Genomic DNA, 20,058 nt, shown 5'->3' on the forward strand with positions numbered 1-20,058 from the left:
CGGAGCAGGGGAGATATGGGGGGAGGTGGGGAGGAGGTGTGGGGGGTATGAGGGGAGGTGTACAGGGATGGGGGAGTGGGGACAGTATGAAGAGGTGTGGGAGGGGGTTATGAGGGAGGTGTGGGGGATGTGGGAAGATGTGGGGGAAGGTGGGGGCAGTGGAGGAGGGTATAGGGAAGGTTTATGGGGTGAGAGGAGAAGTTGAGGTAGGCATGAAGGGTGTGGGGGTAGCAGAGGGCACAGATGAGCTGTCTAGAAAAGGAGGGTGTGAAAAGCACAATGATGGACAGATCCTGGGGATGGCTGGCCACAAAAACAGGAACTAGGAGAAAATAGCCACGCCCCTTCCTATACCTCCCCCCCCCCCCCCCCCCCGCCCTAGGCCACGGGCATCTTTTCATTCTTTCTACCTTTATAGAAAGCCCTAAGGAGATGGAAAGTCTATGAATACTTCTCTCTGCTCCCCAGGCCCCACCAAAGAAGAAAAAAAGAAGACATCTAGACTAGCAGGCATGTCTAACTTCTGACATGGCAACACAACTGCCTTCTACCAAGTTCACACTTGAGAACTAAACAACAAAACATCACAAAGCAAACCTTGCAATGTTTTAGCTAAGTTCATGATTTTGTGTTGGCCCACACTGACAGCAACGTGCTTGTGTTAGACATGCTGGCTAAGGGAGCTGGCCAGAGACAGAGACTGGAATAGGAACTCACACAGAACTTGAATACAGGAGGGGGCTGCCATGGGAGGCAGTTGTTGGACCTGTTCCACCAAAGAGCTAATGAGACCTGGCCTCAGGCCAGGCAGAGGGAGCTAGGGCTAGGACAGTCAAAGCCAAGATCTGAGCTCCCAACAGCTGTCTGCAGACTTGGGCAGAAGTACTGGGAGCTTTCACAAACTCTTTCCAGGATCGACAGACCCTTAATAGGAACCTTTGTGGGTAAAGCCTGGGGCTCAAGACTTCTTATGAAACCCTAAAGCGATTCTAGCATGCAGAGGTTAGAATCAGGTCAGTATCTGTGACTAATGAAGTCAGCTACCTGGGGAAGCACGCTAACAGAGCATACTGCCCCAACGTGCATTGCTCTCCTCGCTTCCATCTTGTGACAACTTTGAGAAAGTCCTGATGGCACAAGTCTGTAATCCAGCAATTTGAGGGACTGAGGCAGGAGGATCACAAATTCAAGGCCTGACTGAGCTAGCTACAGAGGTAGTTCAAGATCAGCCTGGACAGCTTAGTGAGACCCTGTCTCAAAATAAAAGGTATAAAAGGGTTGGGGTGCTGGGTGTGGTGGCACACACCTTTAACCCTAGCACTTGGGAGGAAGAGGCAGGTGGCTTTTTGTGAGTTGGAGGCCAACCTGGCCTACGTAGTGTGTTCCAGGCTCAAAACTAAACAAGAAAAAACAAGAACAATACCCCCCCAAAAGAGTTGGTGGGGATGACTTGATGACAGAACACATGCTCAAGGTCCTGGGTTCAATCCCCACTCTGGCCTCTATGATAAAGCTGCTGTTCACTTTTCAAAAGAGAAAGCAAGGCCCATAGGAGTATAAATGACTGCTAGCATCTTAAAGCTATTTAGGAGCGGGTTAGAATTCACCACCAGGCTATCAGACCCTCAAGCCCACACCCTCTCCTCTCTCCTGGCACTTCCAGAGAAGTGGGGTGACAGGCAGACACAGGAGCCCATGATAGAGACACTGATTCAAAGGTTTCTTCCAGGAAAAATGATGGCTTGCACACAGGACACCTGGCAAGTCTGGGTGCTAGCCTACTACCCTTTCATCATGTCGGAGGCTCCAGGGGCCACAGATCCCAGACAATGAGCCACAGCAGAACTTGTCTCACCCAGCTCTTGGTGTGTTACAAGAAGATAGGGTGCCTGAGGGTGCTCCCCCAGGGGCACCATGGTATCCTGGGAGTGGGAAGATACCACTCCAGGTCTCAATAACACAAACTGTCCAGGAAGTAGGAAGGCACCCATCCCCCAGGCCTGACCTCCAAGGTGAACACCTTGAAGGGTACAGGGCATTGCCTGGTCATGACCATGGTAGGGAATAAGGAAGGTAGCCCTGAGGCCTTTTATGGAGGGGCAATGTGAGTTCAGGGTGCAGGGGCCACAAGTAACTTGTGACTTCAGGTCCCTGCCTCTGTCAGCAGATTCTAGGCTGGGAAATGTCCGGAACCTTTCTCATTCGAAAACACCCCCAGTAGGCTGGGGGTGCTGGGGACCTGAGTACCTATCTCTAGGCCAAGCCTACAGTGAAGCGGCAAGATTCCCACTCTAGATCCACAAGCCCCTAGCAGACAAACCCACTTTCTCTCCCCGCCCCAAGCAGCAGCCATAACCGGCAGCCCCAGGCCCACCGCCCGCAGAGGAGGGGGCCCGTGCAGTCGCACACCCCAGTGAGAAGCATGTGCAAGGCGGGGGGGTGGGGGTGGGGAGGGCAGGACATGCAGTCGTCACAGAGGCAGAAGCATCGCGCACTGACCTTGAAACTCCAGTAGTTTGGTTGCTGATGGAAATAAGAGAAGAGATGGTTATAAGGGGCTGCCAGGGAAGAGGGACAGGGTCGGGTCAGAGACTCTCGGGACTCAACCCCGGGACATGGGCCTCCACCCTCTGGGAAACAAACAGCAGGCAATGCCTGTGCCTCTCAATTCTCCCCTGAGGCTGGAAGCTTCTGGGTCACCAAGGACGGGCCGGTTCCAGATGTGCTGGTGGGAGAAGCAGGATAGAATGTTCCAGATGTTTTGTGTCTTTTCTAGACAGGGTAATTAACCTCAGAGAGAGAGAGCTACAGGTGAACAAAAGGATAGATGGCCATGGTAAAGACAGCCGAGCCGGTCAAAGGTTTAAGGGGAGGGTGGTGATAAATCTGAGCTGCAGTGGGACCAGAGAGGTGGTACTCCTTATGGGAGACCAGGGCAAAATGTCCCAGAAAAGATGGCGGGTGTTCCAGCTCAGTTGGGAAAGGGAAGAGCTGGAGACTGGGAAGAAAGGTGTGCTGAGCAGACCGGATAGCTTAGGTAGGTACCCTGAAGCAGGCAGGGGGGGCTGGGAAGAAGCAGAGGGGAGTGAAGGAAGGGGTCAAAGGTTGTTGCTAGATGCTAGACAGCCTCTGATGGGAAAAACATCAACAGATCAAAGTACAGAAAACACAGGGATGAGATGTTGTGATGTGAAAAGGGTCCCCAGTAGGGCTGAGGGCAGGGAGTAGATGGTGGTGGCTGGGACGGAGGCCAGGGTAGGCAGGCCTGTGTGCCAGGATGTGCAAGGATCGTGGAGAAAAGTGGACCAATGCCAGTGACCGCTGGCACTTGTCAGTGGATGGGAGCTGGGACAGCACTTGGAGCTACAGAGGTGGCAGAGAAGAGTTTTAGGGGGCCCGAGGCTTCTCTTAGCCCTCAGTAACTCAGGGTCGCCCTGCCCTCCCTAGAGACCAGAAGGCTCTTCCAGATGGCCGGCAACAAGGGAAGGACAGCCTCGAGGGCGGGCTGATTCTTGGCAAAGCTGAGGGTACCCTGCTGACCGGTGCCAGCCTCAGCAGGAGAACAGAGGCAGCAGATGGCCTGGCCCCAGGGTGCCTGGCACGAGCGGACAAGATTCCCCTGGCCTCAGAGCCACTGGCAGAGGAGAGGGACCTTGAGGGTTCCTGCTGGGAGGGACACCATGCTGCGGTGCCCTGTGACCCCTGGATGCTTTAGGGGCAGGGAGGAGCTTGGGAGGAGGTGAGGGTGGGTGGACTGCTGGGTGGACTGACAGCTTTTTGGGGTGGGGATGATGACAGTCTGGGTCTGGAGGAGAGTGGTGCCAGGGGATGCCTTCAGGTATCACAGGAAGGGACAATGTGACTTAAAGACTTGAGCCATAGTTTCTGTGACCTTGGATAGAAAAGGAAGCAAAGAGACAGCAGAGCCAGGCTGGGGACTCGGAAAGGTTTCTGTTGAAAGTCACGTCTGCAGACCAGGAGTGATGGACGGCTCTGCAGAGAAAGCCTCCTGCTCCCCATCCACCCCACAGTGGGCACAGGAGCCCTCCACAGCTCCCTGCAACATGCACGTTGTTCCTGCAGTGAGCTGGCAGACTCAGGCACATCCTTGAGTAGACAAGGAGGTCACAAATATGTCCAGAACAACGAACACACCTACCAAGGAGCACAGCGCTAAGGGAAGCCATGAGAAATGGCCCCAGAAACACAAAGCAACTCGGAGCCGTCCACACAGAGACCACCCGACTCAGACCTACCTCCAGGGACTCTAGCTAGAGCTATACCCAGCCAAAGACATAGAAGGTAGCAAGACCAGTCACACCCACCCTCAGCACATCACAGACCCATAGAGGCAATGGACCCCCATTCACACACATACACAAACACTAGCTACAGAAAGATACACAAAATATACAAGGGCCAGCATGACCGCTGACTGCCAAGCCTGATGATCTGAGTTCCATACCTGGACCCTACATGGCAGAATGCAAGAACCCACTCCCCCACACTGCCCTCTGATTTCCACACACGTGCACCATGGCAAGCACATACCCTTCCTCATACACACGTATACTTAATAAATATTAATTTTCTCATTAGAGCAATATATGTAATACAGATTCAAAGGAAATGGTCCTTTCTCTGCTCCCCTCTGCTAGCTGGGTCAGGACATGTGTGTCACCACTCACCAGTATCTAATGGCTATGATGGTCCTATCATCGTGTCTGAGAGCTAATTTCCTGAATCAAGAAAGATAAAAGTTGGGCTGGTGAGATGGCTCAGAGGGTAAGAGCACCCGACTGCTCTTCCGAAGGTCCAGAGTTCAAATCCCAGCAACCACATGGTGGCTCACAACCATCCGCAATGAGATCTGGCGCCCTCTTCTGGAGTGTCTGAAGACAGTTATATTTACATATAATAAATAAATAAATCTTAAAAAAAAAAAAAAAAAGAAAGATAAAAGTTGTCCCCTCCATGATCTTGCCATCAGTCTCAGCACAGGGACCCAACTGGTGTTCCTAGAAGATGGGCAGGCAAGATGTGTCTATAGCCACATGGACTGTGCCTCATTGTGGGTTCTAAGACTGTACACACCCACCTGGAAGGCTTGGGTCACAAACAGGCCCATGGGAGGAAACAGGGTGGCATCAGTGTCTGAGAAAGGCCATCCTAGCTCTGAGAAGGGTACAGATGGAAAAGAAGCCATGTTTATGTTTGGGGGACTTGGGTGGACAAATGACACTGACACCCAGCCATAGGACTTTGCAGTTCTGAGTGCCAGGGCTTCCTCAAGTGAGCCCTGCCTCCTTTCTGGGTCCTCTCTTCAAATGAGGAAGAAGGATCCTTTCATTGGCTTCAGTGGGAACCAGGTACATGGTCTCCAAGCAACTCACTGTCCTTGGAGGGGAAAATTGCTTCAGGAGAAGCCCCCCAGGGAGATGGGCCATCATCCACCCTTTCAGGTGTGAACCCAAGGGACCAGCCCTGCTGAAATGGAGCAGAGGTTCCTCCTCTATTGGGCAAGAGGGACACCTCAGGTCCCATCCCTCCCCTTACTCCCTTCCTGGTTGTAGGTTCTTCCACCTGTGCCCAACACATATGTGCTATGTAGCAATGCCCTCAACAAATCATGGCAATGAATAAATGCCAACCAGGCAAACCAGGCGAGGCCAGCAGGGATGGGGTAGCTCTAAATACTAGGTCTGGCCCCGCTCCGTCCGTTTCTGGGCCCCTGCTATTCTGAGCCCTTTTCCTGAGACTATCACAGGTCTAACCCTGAAAGAAAGACAAGGAGCTTAATGTGGTGGCGCATGCCTTTAATCCCAGCCCTTTGGGAGGCAGAGGCAGGTGGATCTCTGTGAGTTCAAGGCCAGGTTCCAGGACAGTCAGAGCTATATAATAGAAAGAATATATATATATGAGAGATCTGGGTCTCTCTGCTCTTTGTCCAACAAAACCTCACCAAAGCCAAGCCGTAGGGGCAGAGCTAGCCTTCCCAGAACTGAGAGAGTACAAAAGAAAAGAGAGCTGAGCAGGAGAGACTGGCAGACCTGCTGCTTATAAGGCAGGCTTGCAGGAGCTGGGGCAAAATGAGAACCAACCATCATCGTCCCTCAGGACCATGATTGCAGCCATGGGGAAGAAGACTTCCCCCAGGGAGCTGAAGAAGTAAACTAACCAGCCCCCTACACACACACACACACACACACACACACACACACACACACACACCACACACACACACAGGAGGAAACAGCTTTTTTCCCTTCCAGCTGAGGAGTTAACCTCTATCACTCCTTTCCAGTACTCAGTCTGTCTCTCCCGCTGGAGCTGGCCCTCCTCCACCCACTCCAGCTTTGGAGAGGCAGGACGGATCCCCATTCGGACCTTACCACAGCCCTTACCCTTTCCCCAGGGCAGAGGTCCCGGGGTAGGCTAAGTGTCCCCATGACCCCTTCTTGACCTCGAGCCCCGAGGGAGCATCCTGCAGAGAGGAAGGCAACCCACAAGTCGCACCCTTTTCCTTCGTCCCCAGACTGACGCACACACCCACTTCCCAACTCGGGTTTACACGAACCCGAGTCCGTGTAAACGCCCGCTCCCAGCTTAGGGCTACGCCACGCACCCTGTGGCCGCCAACCTGCCACCGCCACGCCGCGTTCGACCCTCCCCCAGGGGTTTGCAGCGACACCCGCAGCTCCGAGCCCTGCGGAGGCTGGGTGTGTTGGGGAGGGGGGGTGCACTGCAGGAGCCGCGCGGTGCCTAGGGCCCGGGGCGCACCCCGGGAAGGTCATGACTTTCTGAGGTTGGGGGAGGGGGCGCCTGCCGCATTTGGGGGTGGGGGCCGACACACGTGGAAGGCACCTGCTGCGGTAAGGAAAGGGAGGGGGCGTTTCTCCGAGATCGGGAACCCGCTGCGGTCACGCGCCACGCACCCCTAGACTAGTCCTCGGAGCTGTGGATCGGGACCCGATCTCCAGGTCCCCGCCTCCCGCGGAACCCCACAGCCACTCGTCCTTACCTGCGGCCACAGGTGCACGCTCCTGGCCCGGTCCCGCGTCGGGCGGGGGAGGGAGAACGGCCCGCTACTCCCACCCGCGCGGGCTCTCCCCTCCCCCGGCCGCCTCCACAGCCGCCGCCGGTGCCCTTTGCTGCAGTGCGAGAGCCGCTGCCGCCGAGCCGGCCCGGGCCCCGGTCGCCCCGGTAACCGCGACTCCACCTGGCGCGGCGCGTTGCGCCGCCGTGCGCATCCCCTCTCGGCCCCCTCCCGCGGCGCGGCCCCGCCGGCGCAGCCCCGCCGAAGAGCAGAGGAGGCTGGTGGCTGCGTCGCCGCGGTCACCCGATACGCCGGCCCGCCGCCCGGGACTCGGGTTGCAGCAAGAGGGAGGGAGGTTAGACAGCCTAGAGGAAGCGCGGGGGGAGGGGCTGCGGCTTGGTCTAACCTCTGGTCCCTTCCCAAGATCCTCCTCACTGCCCCCATCTCCAAAGGTCTTAATTATCCCCACCTTCCCGGCCTTTAACCTCCTTTCAGCAGCGCCCCTTTGCCCCTTTAATCCTTCCATGACTTAATCCCCGACTGAGTCTGGGAGGCCTAGGATGCCTTAGGTTCCTTGGTGGCCTCAGACCATGCCTTGCTGTGTGATTCTGGTCCTTTGCTGGCTGTCTCTGTGCCTTGGCTTTACGAAAATGAACCTCAGACTTATCTCTGGTGGGGAGGAATATAATAAACTGTATCAAGAGATGACAAGATCCTGGGCTTACTATTAAAGTCTGGGGCAAAGGTCCCCCACAAACTCTCCTTCCTCCATCAGAGTATAATTCCAGACAACAGACCACCGTCACTCCATCACAGGACATAACTGAGCCCACGAACGTCAAGCCTCATGTCTGCCTCTGAGGGCCCAAAGCCCTAACCCTGCCCCCAACACTCCATCTAAGAGACCGGAGGCACCAGGGAGGAGGCACCCTCTCCATCCTGTGCCTGTCTTCTGTCCATCACTATGATTGTCCCAACCCTACTGTCAGCCTGTGGTCACCACACAGGTGGCTACTCACGACAACTCTCTCCCACCTATCATCCAGCCTTAGGAAGAGACGCATCCCTGTCCCTGTTCCACAAGTTCATCCAAAATGGGGCTGAGAGCCTGAGAGGAAGCGGCTCTGTGCCCTGAGGATGATACTCAGCCTGTCAAGCTCTTACTAGACAGATTCCTTTCAGCCCGGGCAGCCCGCCCTGCTCTGGAGGCTCATCACATCCTAGCTGGTCACAATATCCTTTTATTTGCCTTGGGAAAGTCCAGCCTTGTCACACTCGAGTACGTGAAGAACTGGACCTCTTCCACTCAAAGAACTGGCAGCCACAGCCCTTCTACCTACTACGGTGGCCATCAAGTCCAAAACTCCCTGGCTCCAGGTACAGCTAGAACTCCTTACCCTCCCATGCCTGCTATTTCTCCCCTGGCAGTGTGCAGGCCTGAGCTGGGAGAGCATGCTGAAATATACCCTCCTCTCAGGGAAAACGAGACTCAGGGAGGAACGGGGAAACAGGATCAGAAGCAATGGCCCTAGGTCTTTTCAAAAATTGCAAGAAGGGAGAGAGAAAGACACCACGCAGAACTTCCTGGTGGTCAGATGGGGGAAGGCAGGCTCCACTGAAAACCAAGACTGGGGCATAAGATGAGAACAAGAGACTCCTGGGAGCCCAAGGAACAAGACTAGGTCCTCTTGCTTAAAAGAAAGAAATAACTATTTATTTGTTGGTTGGTTGGTTTTGAAACCGTTACTGTCCCTCAAAGAGGTTCCAGCTAGATTTGGGGAGGCAATTGTAAGGACTCAATCAGGGAGATGTAAATCCAGGGTGTGGGGGTTTCTTGAAAGTGGAGTGTTCGCACATAAGAGAGAAGGGGTACAAAATAATTCTCACTATCCCCCCCCATTACAAAAAAAAATGGGCCTCCCCAAAGCCGAGCTCCACCATGGATTTTTGTGGGGGGATGGGTGGCTCACCTGGGCAGGCTGGCCAGCCCCTGAGGGGGTGGAGTCGCCGTGGAGGTGAGAACAGAGGGAGCTGAGGAGGCACACAGGGTCCACGGTCCAGCCGCCGACCTGTGTGTGTGAAGCAAGGGACACCCCATTAGGGGGAGCGGGCAGGAGCCGCTGGGGGTGGAACCGGACAGGGATGGACGTTCCCAGGGCATGCTCTGGCACAAGGATGGGAGCCAGAGTCATGGAGGGGCCTTCACAGTGGCTGGTACTTTTAAGTAGGGCCCCAAGTATTTCTGTATGTCTGTCTGACAGTCCAGGGCTTTCCCCACCGGAGAGAATCCTGATTTCCAGTTTCCAGCTGCCTCCAGGAAACTCCTCTAGTACCTGCCTAAACAGGACACCTCAGACCTCACAGTGATGGGAATCACCAATGGGATGACCTCCCTCCTGTAGTCTCTCTCTGCCATCTCTGTAACACTGGCTTCCTGCTCCTACCCAAGGCCACCAGAGGAGACTTCTCCAATGCTGTTCCCGCCTGCCCCTGGCCTCTGGCCCCAGAATCTCCTCTGACAACCAACCACTCCTGCTCCAAACGTCCTCCTGGCTTCACACCGCAACTGAAAGGGCCCTGGGTCCTACCACGGAGCCTCTGAAGGAGCAGATAGGGGCAGGACAGAGGAAAGGGATGAGCCAGAGCATGGCTTGGTGCCCCTTGGAGCTGCCACCTGGCCACTCTCATCTTTTTTTCTGCTAAACAGACATCTGTGTAACCACGTGTCCAGCTCCTCACTACACCTGGTCTCCAAATGCTGAAACTGGCCACGGCTTCTGCTTACCCCTGCCCAGACAATACCTAGGCACCAACTGCCCCACGGTTTCTCTCTGATCATTTTCTGCATTAATGGCCTTCTCATGACCCACTCTCATTTCTGCTCCTAACTTGACTGCTCCCAAGTCTCCTGAAGCCATGGTCCCCTGGAGTCCAGAAATGTATATAAGGTATCCATTTGGCATCCTGGAAAGGTCCCTTCCAGCTTCTCACCCCATCCCCACGACTCTCACCCATTTCTGTGTCTTTCCCACATCTCCCTGTCAGTCAAGAGCTTCTGTTTAGTTCTCATGTAAGTCTCATGTAGCCCAGGTTGGTAGCTAAGGATGGCCTTGAACTTCTGATTATCTTGCCCTCCCCACATCCCTCCTCCCAGAGTAATAGGATTGCAGGCATGCACCACTACAGCCAGTTTGTGCAGTGCTGGGAATCAAACCCACAGCCTCTGGCCTGCCAGGCCAGCACTCTGTACCAACAGCCAGCCCCTGCTCAGTCTCCCCCTCCCACTCTGTCCATACACCCCTTCCTTTCCTCTCTTCCTTCCCCTGCCTCAAGCCATCCTACACCCAGCCTCAATGTACCATTTATAATAAGTACAACCCTCATGGTCTCTACTGGCCCACCCCACTTTATCAGTCTGCCTCCTCGTGTCCCACTGCAAACCTTTTCCCCTACCCCCAGTATCTGTTCCAGCCAGAGGGACTTTTGTGTCATGCCCCCAGTCCACTCAAACACATGCTGCTTCCCCAGTACCTGCTGATACAGCATTTTCTTCCTTCTGTTCAAACCCTTTCACCCTAGTCCTCGTATAGGGACCACCTCCTCCAGGAAGCCTTCCTATCAGGCCTCTGCAACTGATATTTCTGATCCTAAACCCCGTCCCAATGGACCAGGATGCTTGTACAATGTCTAATTCTCTACCCCCAACCCCACCCCATCCCCCAGCTAAGGAGGTCAGGGCTCTACCTGAGTCTTGAACTGCTTCTGATCCTCACCAACCTAGATCCTGTTCCCAGGGGTGGGGAGGGGGGACTCTGGAGCCAGGAAAATGCAAAAGCCAGACAGATCTAGAGAGGACGACTGGGAGCAAGCAGGGTCCCAGAACCATGGCGTCCTTGATCTCTGCAAAGAGGGGGCAATGTCCCTCCCTAACCCCGGCCACAGCAGGGTTGTGTGACACCTGGAAAAGGAGCTGTGACCCAACCCTCCTCAGTGTGACTGAAGGAGTGCTAATGGACAGACACTGCCCACCTTCTCCCAGAAGGGATAAGGCCCGAAATTCCAGAGCTGGGACACACCAGCCACAATGGTCCCTTCCCATCGCAGGGCTAAACACAGAATACTAGCCCCAAGAGAAAGCTGGTGCCTGAGTGGAGAAGGGCATTATGGAATCCAGGCTGGGCGAGGCTGAGGAGGGAAGCACCCTACCCCAGATAGGTCCTGGGCCAAAGGCAGAGGCCCCAGCCCCTCCCCTCCCTTAGCCTTACCGAGGGCAGGAGAGAGCCAAGGAACACAGATTCTAGATCAGTCACACAGTAGCACAGCCAGGCTGTGTTACTGAAGGAGGTAGTACTAGGCTCCAGTTCTGGGCTCTATTCAGGCTAGGACTGGGGACAGGTGAGATGCAGCCTTCCAAACCTCCCAAGGCTGAGAGGCGCCACCCAGCATTTCAGCTCTCCCACTGGGTCCTCGGTGCCCGAAGCTTCCCTCCCCTGCCTTCTTCCCAACCATTCCTTTGGCCCCATGGGGGCTGAGGCACACCTTCCAGCCCTTCTTCCCACATTCTGCCGCTCCAGGATGACAAGCAGATGGCAGAGACATGGAGACTGAGCCCCTCGCCTTTCTCCTCCAGGCTCCAAAAAAGACCAGAGGGCCCTGGAGACAAACTCCCCAACTCCAGGCTCCCTGTTCTGCCCCAGATCCTGATCCGATCCTATCCCTACAGACCCCACCCCTGATAACACTCACCTGTTCTCGCATCCTGTCCTGCTGACCTCGCAGGGCCAGGGCATGCTGAGGGTACTTGCTCTTCAGGTGGTCCATGAACGCATCTCGCTTGCGGTCAGCATCGGCTTTCTGGAGCCCGCTGAGGGCCTCCAGGCTCTGGGCAGCGATCACCGTGTGGCGGCGCTCGGAGGTGTGCACCAGCCCCACGTTGGAGAAGCGCCGGCCCCCGCTGCCCCCTCCGCCCCCACCCCCCAGGGTCCGATACTCCCGAGGGTACTCGGCATCGTCGGCAGACAGCATGGGGGGGCTGCTCCGCTCCGGATCTGCGAGAGGGGAGAGGGTCTGGAGTCACCAAGGCGCCATGCCAAAGAGCTGCCCATCTCCCACAAGGGTCCCTGTGGGGCAGGGCGGGGCCTGATGGGGTAGAGGGGCCTTTGGGAGCTGAAAGGGGCGGGGAGGAGGGTGTATGAGGTGAACTTAGAATTTCAAGTTGGGGGTGATGAGCAGGTCCTGCTTGCAGCTCGCTCTTTAGTTTGCTTTGGAGCAGGCAGGGGAGCTGTCAGGACAGGAGAGGTAAGGAGTATTGAAGGTGTACAGGTCACCTCGCTAGCTATACCTAAACACTCAGTCCCTTTCTTAAAGACAGGGGAAATAGCTGCACTGTGCTCTAGAATATTCTCTAAGGAGAGGCCGGAGCCATAAGCACCTTCCCCAGACTTGTGCATTCAGGACCGTATCCTTCAGCTGGGGGGCTATCTAGGAGAGGGACCAGGGAATCATGGGCCGGCAGGGGTGAGGGCAAAGGTCAGTCCCAGGGCTTCTTCCCAGGGATGAATGGAGGCCCAGAGACTGGGACAGAGAGAATCCCTTTCCCTTCCCACACCCCCAAGAGACAAACAGATGGACAGACAGCAGAGGCTGGGCACAGAGAGGACAGTGAAAGATGGACAGAGAGAAACTTACAGGAGAAAGCTGGCAGACAAAACAGGTCGACTCTTCCCTCCCTTCCACCTCCCTTCCCCCTTCCCCTCCCCCCACTCCCAAGATCTCCTCACAACACAAGACCCACAAGTGACTGCACAGGGGACAAAGACAGAACAGAAGTGGGGCGGGGGAGGCCGGGGGCTGAGGTCTCCATACAAATCCTTAATCCCTCCCAAGTCCCCACTGGCGCCTCCTCCAGCTCCAGCCTTCCCCTGCCCAGCCTTGCTTTCTCCAATCTCACCCCTAAGGCAGGCAGGCCCTCCTGGGTATTCACCTTAGCCATATTTCTGGATATGAAATAGTTACTTGCCTGCTCCCCCCCAGAGGTCATCCTATTGAGAGACAAGGCTCTCCATACATCCCGCCCAAGCACCCCCCCCCTGCAATGGCAACCCCTAAGCATGGTCTAGGTAGGGCTGGAGCATCAAGCGCCACCAGCCAGGCTTGCACCCACACCAGCACTGTTCCACTGCACAGCTCCTGGAAGGACAGACGGGGGCAAAAGGAGATATGGCTGGGATCCTGGGACTTAGCCAGGTTTATGAGAGCCCTCTTCCCTCTACACAACTGCTTACCAGGCCTGCTGCTGGGCCACACTCACACAACACGCAACCACAGGGAGAGATAAAGAGACTGAGCCACACGTCAAGACTAGCTACCTCAGCACCAACATTCATGCGTGTGCACGCACATGTGCACAGAGGCACAGAGACACACAGAACCAATCCACCAACAATACACTCAAGAAGAGCCACCACCACACACACACACATACACACACACACACACACACACACACACACACAGCGGAGACTCCCTACTCATTGCACCAACAGAGAGAGAAGGGAGGGGAGGGGGAAAGGGGAAGGGAGGGGAGAGAAGAGGGGGAGAGAGAGAGACAGGAAGGGAGGAAAAGGAGGAGGGAAGGGAGAGGGAAGGGAGAGGGGAAGAAGGAAAGGGAGGAGGGGAGAGAGAGAGAAGGAGGGAGGGAAGGAGGGAGGGGGAGGGAGAGGAGCCACCCTGACACACATAGCACACTCTTCCAGGCTATGACCCATCTGGTGCATCTGGGCTCATAACCCCAGAAGACCCAGCACTTCTCACTAAACCACAAAAAAATACAACAGCTCCCATAAGAACTTCAGTCATTGGCTGCACGGGTTTCCCACCCTTGCCATGGCTCTCAACACCCGTCTCTGGCAGGTGTTAATTGTGGTCCCTAAACTGGGTGTGGTGGCACATGCCTTTAATCCCAGCACTCGGGAGGCAGAGGCAGGTGGATTTCTGAGTTCGAGGCTAGCCTGGTCTACAGAGTAAGTCCCAGGACAGCCAAGGCTATACAGAGAAACCTTGTCTCGAAAAAAAATAAAAATTGTGGTCCCTATTTCAGACATGGCTGCCAAACTTCAGAAACCCAATGACAAGTCTAAAGCTACAAGTAGCAGAGGCCTAGTGTGATCCCCCCCAACATCTGCTGGGTTTGCACTGCCATAACACCTGGGCAGGTGACAGTGTACACTAGATGGAGTGACCACTGAGCCAGGCGGGTGACAGTGTGGAGGTGGAGGCCTCAGTCACCACCTGTGACCTTCCAGGTACCCTCTGTACCTTTCACAAGTTACCTTTGTGAGTCTCCCCAATGAGGCAGACACACAGTGATGGATCTGAAGACACTATTTATAGCTATATCTGTGTGTGCAATACATAATTTATCAAATAGGAAGTCTGGGCTGGACCTAGGCCTCCCACACATAGGTGGTAGGTGTGCATCTTGGTCTTCATGCGGGCCCTCAGACAACTGGAGTTGGGCGGGCCCTGAATCTGCTGCCTGCCTGTGGATCCTGCTCTTTCCTAACTGAGCCACCTTGTCTGACCTCAGTTGGAGAGGATGTGTCTACTCCTGCAGTGACTTGATGTGCCAGGGTGAGGTGACATGAGGGGCTCCCTCTTCTCAGAGGAGAAGGGGATAGGGAGGGGCAGTGTGAGGGTGGGACTGGGGGGCTGCAACAACGGGGATGAAAACATGAAAAAAAATGTTAATGAAGAAAAAGACATAATTTACTGAACTGTTTTGTGTCTTGCTCTATGTAGTTCAGGCTGGTTCTGATCATCCTGCCTCAGTTTCTCAAGGGCTGAGGTCTACAGGAGTGTTTTATATGTTATTGATTACACCTTTATTTTCATAAGGATCAGAACAAATCTGAGGGAGGAGGGCAAATCGCTGGTTTTATAGATAATAGTCCTCAGAGTGGTTAAGTTTCCTCTTAAGTATATATATAGGTAAGTTCAAAGTGAAGTTGTGTTAACAAAGTAATGCTGAACTGATACAATGCAAACAGTTCCCTCAAACAAAAGAAACAAAGAAACGGGGGTAGGGGGGCTGGGGGTATGGAATGAAACCTGCTAACTAGGCTACCTAGGCTAACTAGACTAACTAGGCTAACTAGGCTAGGAACACAAGGACCATTTTCCTGCCACTCTCTGCCCCAAGAACAGCTTGTGGCAGGACAGGGAGGCCAGGAACTGAGGCTGAGGGTGACACAGGGGAGCAGGCTGAGTGCTCTGTAGGTGTGGACTCCAACCTCCCTTCTCCTCCATGACTCCAGAGGGTCATGACCCCACAGAGGATAGGGAGAGCTCTTGGAGGCTAAGGGCACTGGGCTCCTCCCTCTTTCCCTACCACGAGTGTTTTGTCCGGCCTTGTTGCTGGACCTAACTCTGGGCCCAGATCACGTGGACTCCTGCTAGCCTTGCTCTGTTCCACGGGACTCTGTACACACATGAACTTCCCTCCTTGCCGACCTCCAAAGATCTCCTCCTTCACCCCTGCACCCCACATCAGCCCTCTTTCCCCATTCCTGAGAGGACATGAACATTTCTTTTTTTGAGGGGGGGGGTTTCGAGACAGGGTTTCTCTGTATAGCCCCGGCTGTCCTGGAACTCACTCTTTAGACCAGGCTGGCCTCGAACTCAGAAATCCACCTGCCTCTGCCTCCCAAGTGCTGGGATTAAAAGCGTGCGCCACCACGCCCGGCTGACATCAACAGTTCTGGTGTGGGGCAGACAGTGTAGTAGCCCAAGGTAGGCGATGACCATGGGAAACCCAGGGAACTATGGGGAAGGCTCTCCCCGGATGGTGGTGGCTGGAGGGGGCAATGAGGGGTTCAGTGCCACTGAAGGTCTTTAGTCACTTTAGGTCTATAGTGGCTTAAATCTCTCCTGGTGACAGTTGGAAAGGGACTGATGAGGCTTGGGTGTCAAGGAGAACAGGGACAAATGCCTTTACTGCCTCCTGGAGGACAGGAAGCACCCATCAGATGCCCAGGTACTGGACCCTGGGGTTCAGGGGGTGCTCTCTGGCAGGGGCAGAGATGAGAAGGGGCTTGGAACTGATAGGCTGTAGAGCAGTTTAAGAGCCTTAGAGAGCCCTAGGTGTTTGCTCAGAAAGAGGGCAAAACAAACCCGGCATCCTGAGTTCCTGCTTGGGACAAGCTTGTCTCTTGTCTTTTTACAGGGTCTGGTGGACCAACCCTGAGTCAAAGAAGGAATAATCAAAGGAGATTCCTTTGTAGTCATTCACTCAATTTCTCTGTTTCTATTTCTCTATCACACACACACACACACACACACACACAACCACTGGTCTCAAAACTCTCTATGTAGCTAGCCATGGATAGCCTTGATCCTCTTCACTTCAGTGCTGAGATGACAGAAATGAACCCCCATGCCTGATTTATTCAGTGCTGAGGATCAAACCCAGGGCTTCCCCATGCCTGCTAGCCAAGCACACCACCAACTAAACTACATCCCAATCCCAGCCCCTTAACCCTTTAGAGCCAGGGCCCCTGAATTTAGACCGTGGCCAAGCCATTCTCACTTAGATTGAATCGGTTCCCTCTCCTCCCACCCCCAGGGACTCAGCCAAGCAGGCCCTTCCCTGAGGAGTCAGGGGTCTAATCTGTAAAACAAGGGTGTTAATCTCCAAACCCTGTCCCCAAGGAGCAGTGAGAAACTGAGCCTATGACCCGGCTGGGCATGTTGGTTCCTTGTCCCTTCAGCCAGCTCACAGGCTGCCCTGACCTTCTCTGAACTGTACAGTTTAAGGCTGGCAGCAGGCTCCAGGCCCAGTGACCCAATCAATGGTGCTCAGGATTCAGCTGGGTTTAGGCTAGGGATAGAGAGGAGAGCAGAGGCAGGTGGGCAAGAAGGGCTGGGATGCGCTGTGGGGGAATCCCCCTTTTGGATTTTTTGGAGGCACCCTTTCCACACGTAGCAGAGACTAGCCTTAAACACACGGTGTAGCCCAGGTTGGCCTCAGACTCAGAGCACTGTGTTACAGGCATGCCCTGCCACACTGGGCTCTTAAGATTCTTAAAGGGGAAAGTGGAGGTCACAGGGCAGATGCCAGGGACTAAGAAAAAGGAGCATGGGGACCGGGACGGAGAAGGAGAAGGGAACCTCTGTCACCTCAGCTCTGCCTGGGTCTTGGGGGAGGGGAAGGTGGCCCTACTGGGGTGATGGGAAGCAGTGGGCGCCCCCCAGTGGCTGGCTGTGACACATGAGCAGGTGCTTCATAGAAACATTGTTACTTATTCAGAGGCTTCCAAACCCCACCCCCCAGTTTATTTATGGGCCTGATTTATTTTTACACACCACTGAATTCTCTTACATGAAATAACTGTAGCTCATTAGAAGAATTAGGATCCCAGCATCTCAGTGACACCATCTTGGAAAGTCCTCACTCTCATCCCCACCCCGGATGTCACCATCTACTCTGTGTCCGTCCCTGTCATCCCCCCCCACCACCCCACCACCCCCGCCTGTCGCTGGGCAGCGCTGGAGCATGGCATCATCTTCAGAAGAGAATGTGGGAGGGGGGCAAAGGAAAGAAAAATGGAGAGGGGATCAGAGCTACAGTGACAGAAAATGACAGAGAAGGACTCGGAGAACCTCTAAGATAGCCAGCTCCTTTTGCATGGACACCAAGGTCCCTGTCTCAGAAGAAAGGGCGGACACACGTGTTCTCAATCCACAGTCTGACAGAAGCGGGGTCCTGAATGTAGCTAGAGCAGAAAAGGGAGGGCTGGATGCGCAGTGGGACAGCAACTCTTGTCCCCACCAGTCAGGGCAAAGGGGGAGGGTGTCAGAGATTTCAAAAAAGGGAGAGGGCCTGCTTCAGACTCCACAGTACCCTCCTCATAAACCACACACACACACACACACACACGGGCAAGCAACAGAACTCTTGGTGTCCCCTCTATAGCCAGAGCAAGAGGTGCCCAAGTCACCCAGGAGCAGCCCTGAGGCACTGCCACAGTCAATACTGCCTGACAACCTCATCTGGCTGGCTCCCGCTTCAGTCTGAAAGCATGATGAGTTTGAAGCTAGAGGCCAGAGGACAAAGGTCAGAGGCCCGGATCTGCTTCTTAAATGCCAAGGTTCTGAGAGCCAGGCCCACCCTTGCTTGCCTAGGGAGGTCTGTGCTGTGGCCTACGGGCCCCCTGCCCCTCACCCTGCTGTCTGTCTGTGGGTCCTGAGGCAGAAGCCCATCTGTATCTGTTTTCTAGAACCAGCTTTTCCACCCCATACCACAGCCACCAAAGTCATTTTCCAGGCAATTGCCTTTCTGTAAACATTCCTGTGTAATATCCCCCTAAATTGCTAATGCCCAGCGCCCTGTTGAGTCTCCCTGTCACTCTAACAAGAGCCTCAGAGACGGGGTGGGGTGGGGGGAAGCAAGCTTGACAGAAGAGTTCCCACCCATCTCCCAGCCAGGGACCTCCATACCTACACCCCAAAACTCTCTATGCTTGGCCAACCCAGCCCTACTCTGGAAGTCAGGCCGCCTTTACAAAACCTCATCTGGGTTAGAGGGAGGGCAAGGAGGAGGGAGGAGGGGATCCCACAAGAGAGAAATCTGGGAGAGAAAGGAGCTGAAAACACGGTAGAGGTGGTTAGACAATAACGCTGACTTCCTGAGGCAGTAAAGTGACAGCAAACTATCATTACTGGGTCCCCAGGGAAGGCCAGCTTTGATCCATGGCAGACAGAGGAGGTCACACAGAGCCTAGCTTCACCATGATGGACTCAGCTTCCTGGGCTCTACAGACACGGAAACCAAGGTGGGCAAAACAAGAGTCTGTCGGATGCTGACAGAGCCAGCACCCTTCCCTTACCCACTCAACCGTCTGCAGGGTCACATCTGGAGAGCTACAGGCCAGCCTGTCCTCCTGGGACAGCCAGGGAATAGGAGGGCCAACTAAGGAAGGCTGAACTATGGGGGTGTTCCCTTCTGGGGATAGGGGCAGGGAGGAGACTGTTCCCTGTGTCCCTGTGCTCTTGTCCTTTGCTAGGAAGCTGGGCACTCAGACTTGGATGGACCAAGAGGTGGAAGACACCAGAAGAAGCCAAGGGGAGGAGAGGACAGCACTGGGCCCTGCCATTCACAACCTTGCACAGGCAGAAAAACACAAACCAATTTGCGAAGATTTAAAACCCACCGAAGGCCACTTAGTTGGTTAAACGAGTTGAATCTAATTAAAGGACCTCCTCAGGGTGGGGAGGGAGAGTTCACCTGCCGACAAGGAGCAGTGGGGTGGGGCCTGGGCCTCCCCAGCTCCCTGCGGGAGTTTCTGTTGCTGTCCAGCGTATGCTTCCTGGGTAGGAGACACTAAAAAGGATGGTTTGGCCACCTCAGCTAGTGGTCTGGGTCCTCCGTCATGAGCCCAGAGTGGGAGCAGTCTGAGTGCAGCAAGATGCTTGCCCGCCTCAATTCCAAACAGCCTCCAGCTGGGCATTCCCCAGAGGGCAGGCAGGGCACAGTCTTCCTCTGCATTTAGGCCTTATCTACCCCCAAGTGATAGGAGTCTCCCCGGGGCTTTAAGGGCCTCTTCAGGGTGGGTCCTTTGTCTCCACTCTTAACTAAGAAGCCTTTTTTTCCCATGAGGTGCCATGCTACCCACACTGGGTGGTACTGAGGAACAGGCCTAGAGGCTGAGGAGACTCATGACCACCAGAGGGGACTGAGGATCTGGGAAGAGTCAGCCACACTGAGCCTGACAGGGGGCGCTACATCCATCCTGTACTCCTGGCTCACACGCAAGCCTACTGGTTCACCTAGCCCAACACATGGGGCTCAATAATCCTGGTATGTGTGACCCTACTCAGCTCCTATCTCCTAGACAGGGAGGGATAAAGCCCCCCATAAGGATGCTTTTCTGCAGATCCTATCAGTGTCCAAAAAAGGGCTAAAAATATGCCAAGGCACTGTTATTTTCCAAATGTCTTTCACTGAAGGGAAACTGAGACAGAGG

At 54.7% G+C, this 20,058-nt stretch overlaps 1 protein-coding gene across 12 annotated transcripts in view; it reads right to left on the reverse strand.

Annotated features, from left to right (window-relative positions):
* Positions 1–20,058, reverse strand: part of Srcin1 (SRC kinase signaling inhibitor 1) — a 65,790-nt gene that overhangs the window by 31,663 nt on the left and 14,069 nt on the right. For 8 of the 12 annotated variants that reach the window (XM_029483827.1, XM_029483824.1, XM_029483826.1 and 5 more), the window contains 3 exons: positions 11,783–12,084; positions 9,007–9,105; positions 2,500–2,523 (listed from right to left, as the gene is read on the reverse strand). In XM_029483827.1, coding sequence (XP_029339687.1) covers positions 2,500–2,523; positions 9,007–9,105; positions 11,783–12,084 — 425 coding nt within the window. The remainder of the gene's footprint in view (positions 1–2,499; positions 2,524–9,006; positions 9,106–11,782; positions 12,085–20,058) is intronic. The other 4 variants (XM_029483828.1, XM_029483829.1, XM_029483822.1 and 1 more) reach the window with 2 other exon arrangements.

This window comes from Mus caroli, chromosome 11 (genome assembly GCF_900094665.2).
Source record: "Mus caroli chromosome 11, CAROLI_EIJ_v1.1, whole genome shotgun sequence".
NCBI classification, from domain to species: Eukaryota; Metazoa; Chordata; class Mammalia; order Rodentia; family Muridae; genus Mus; species Mus caroli.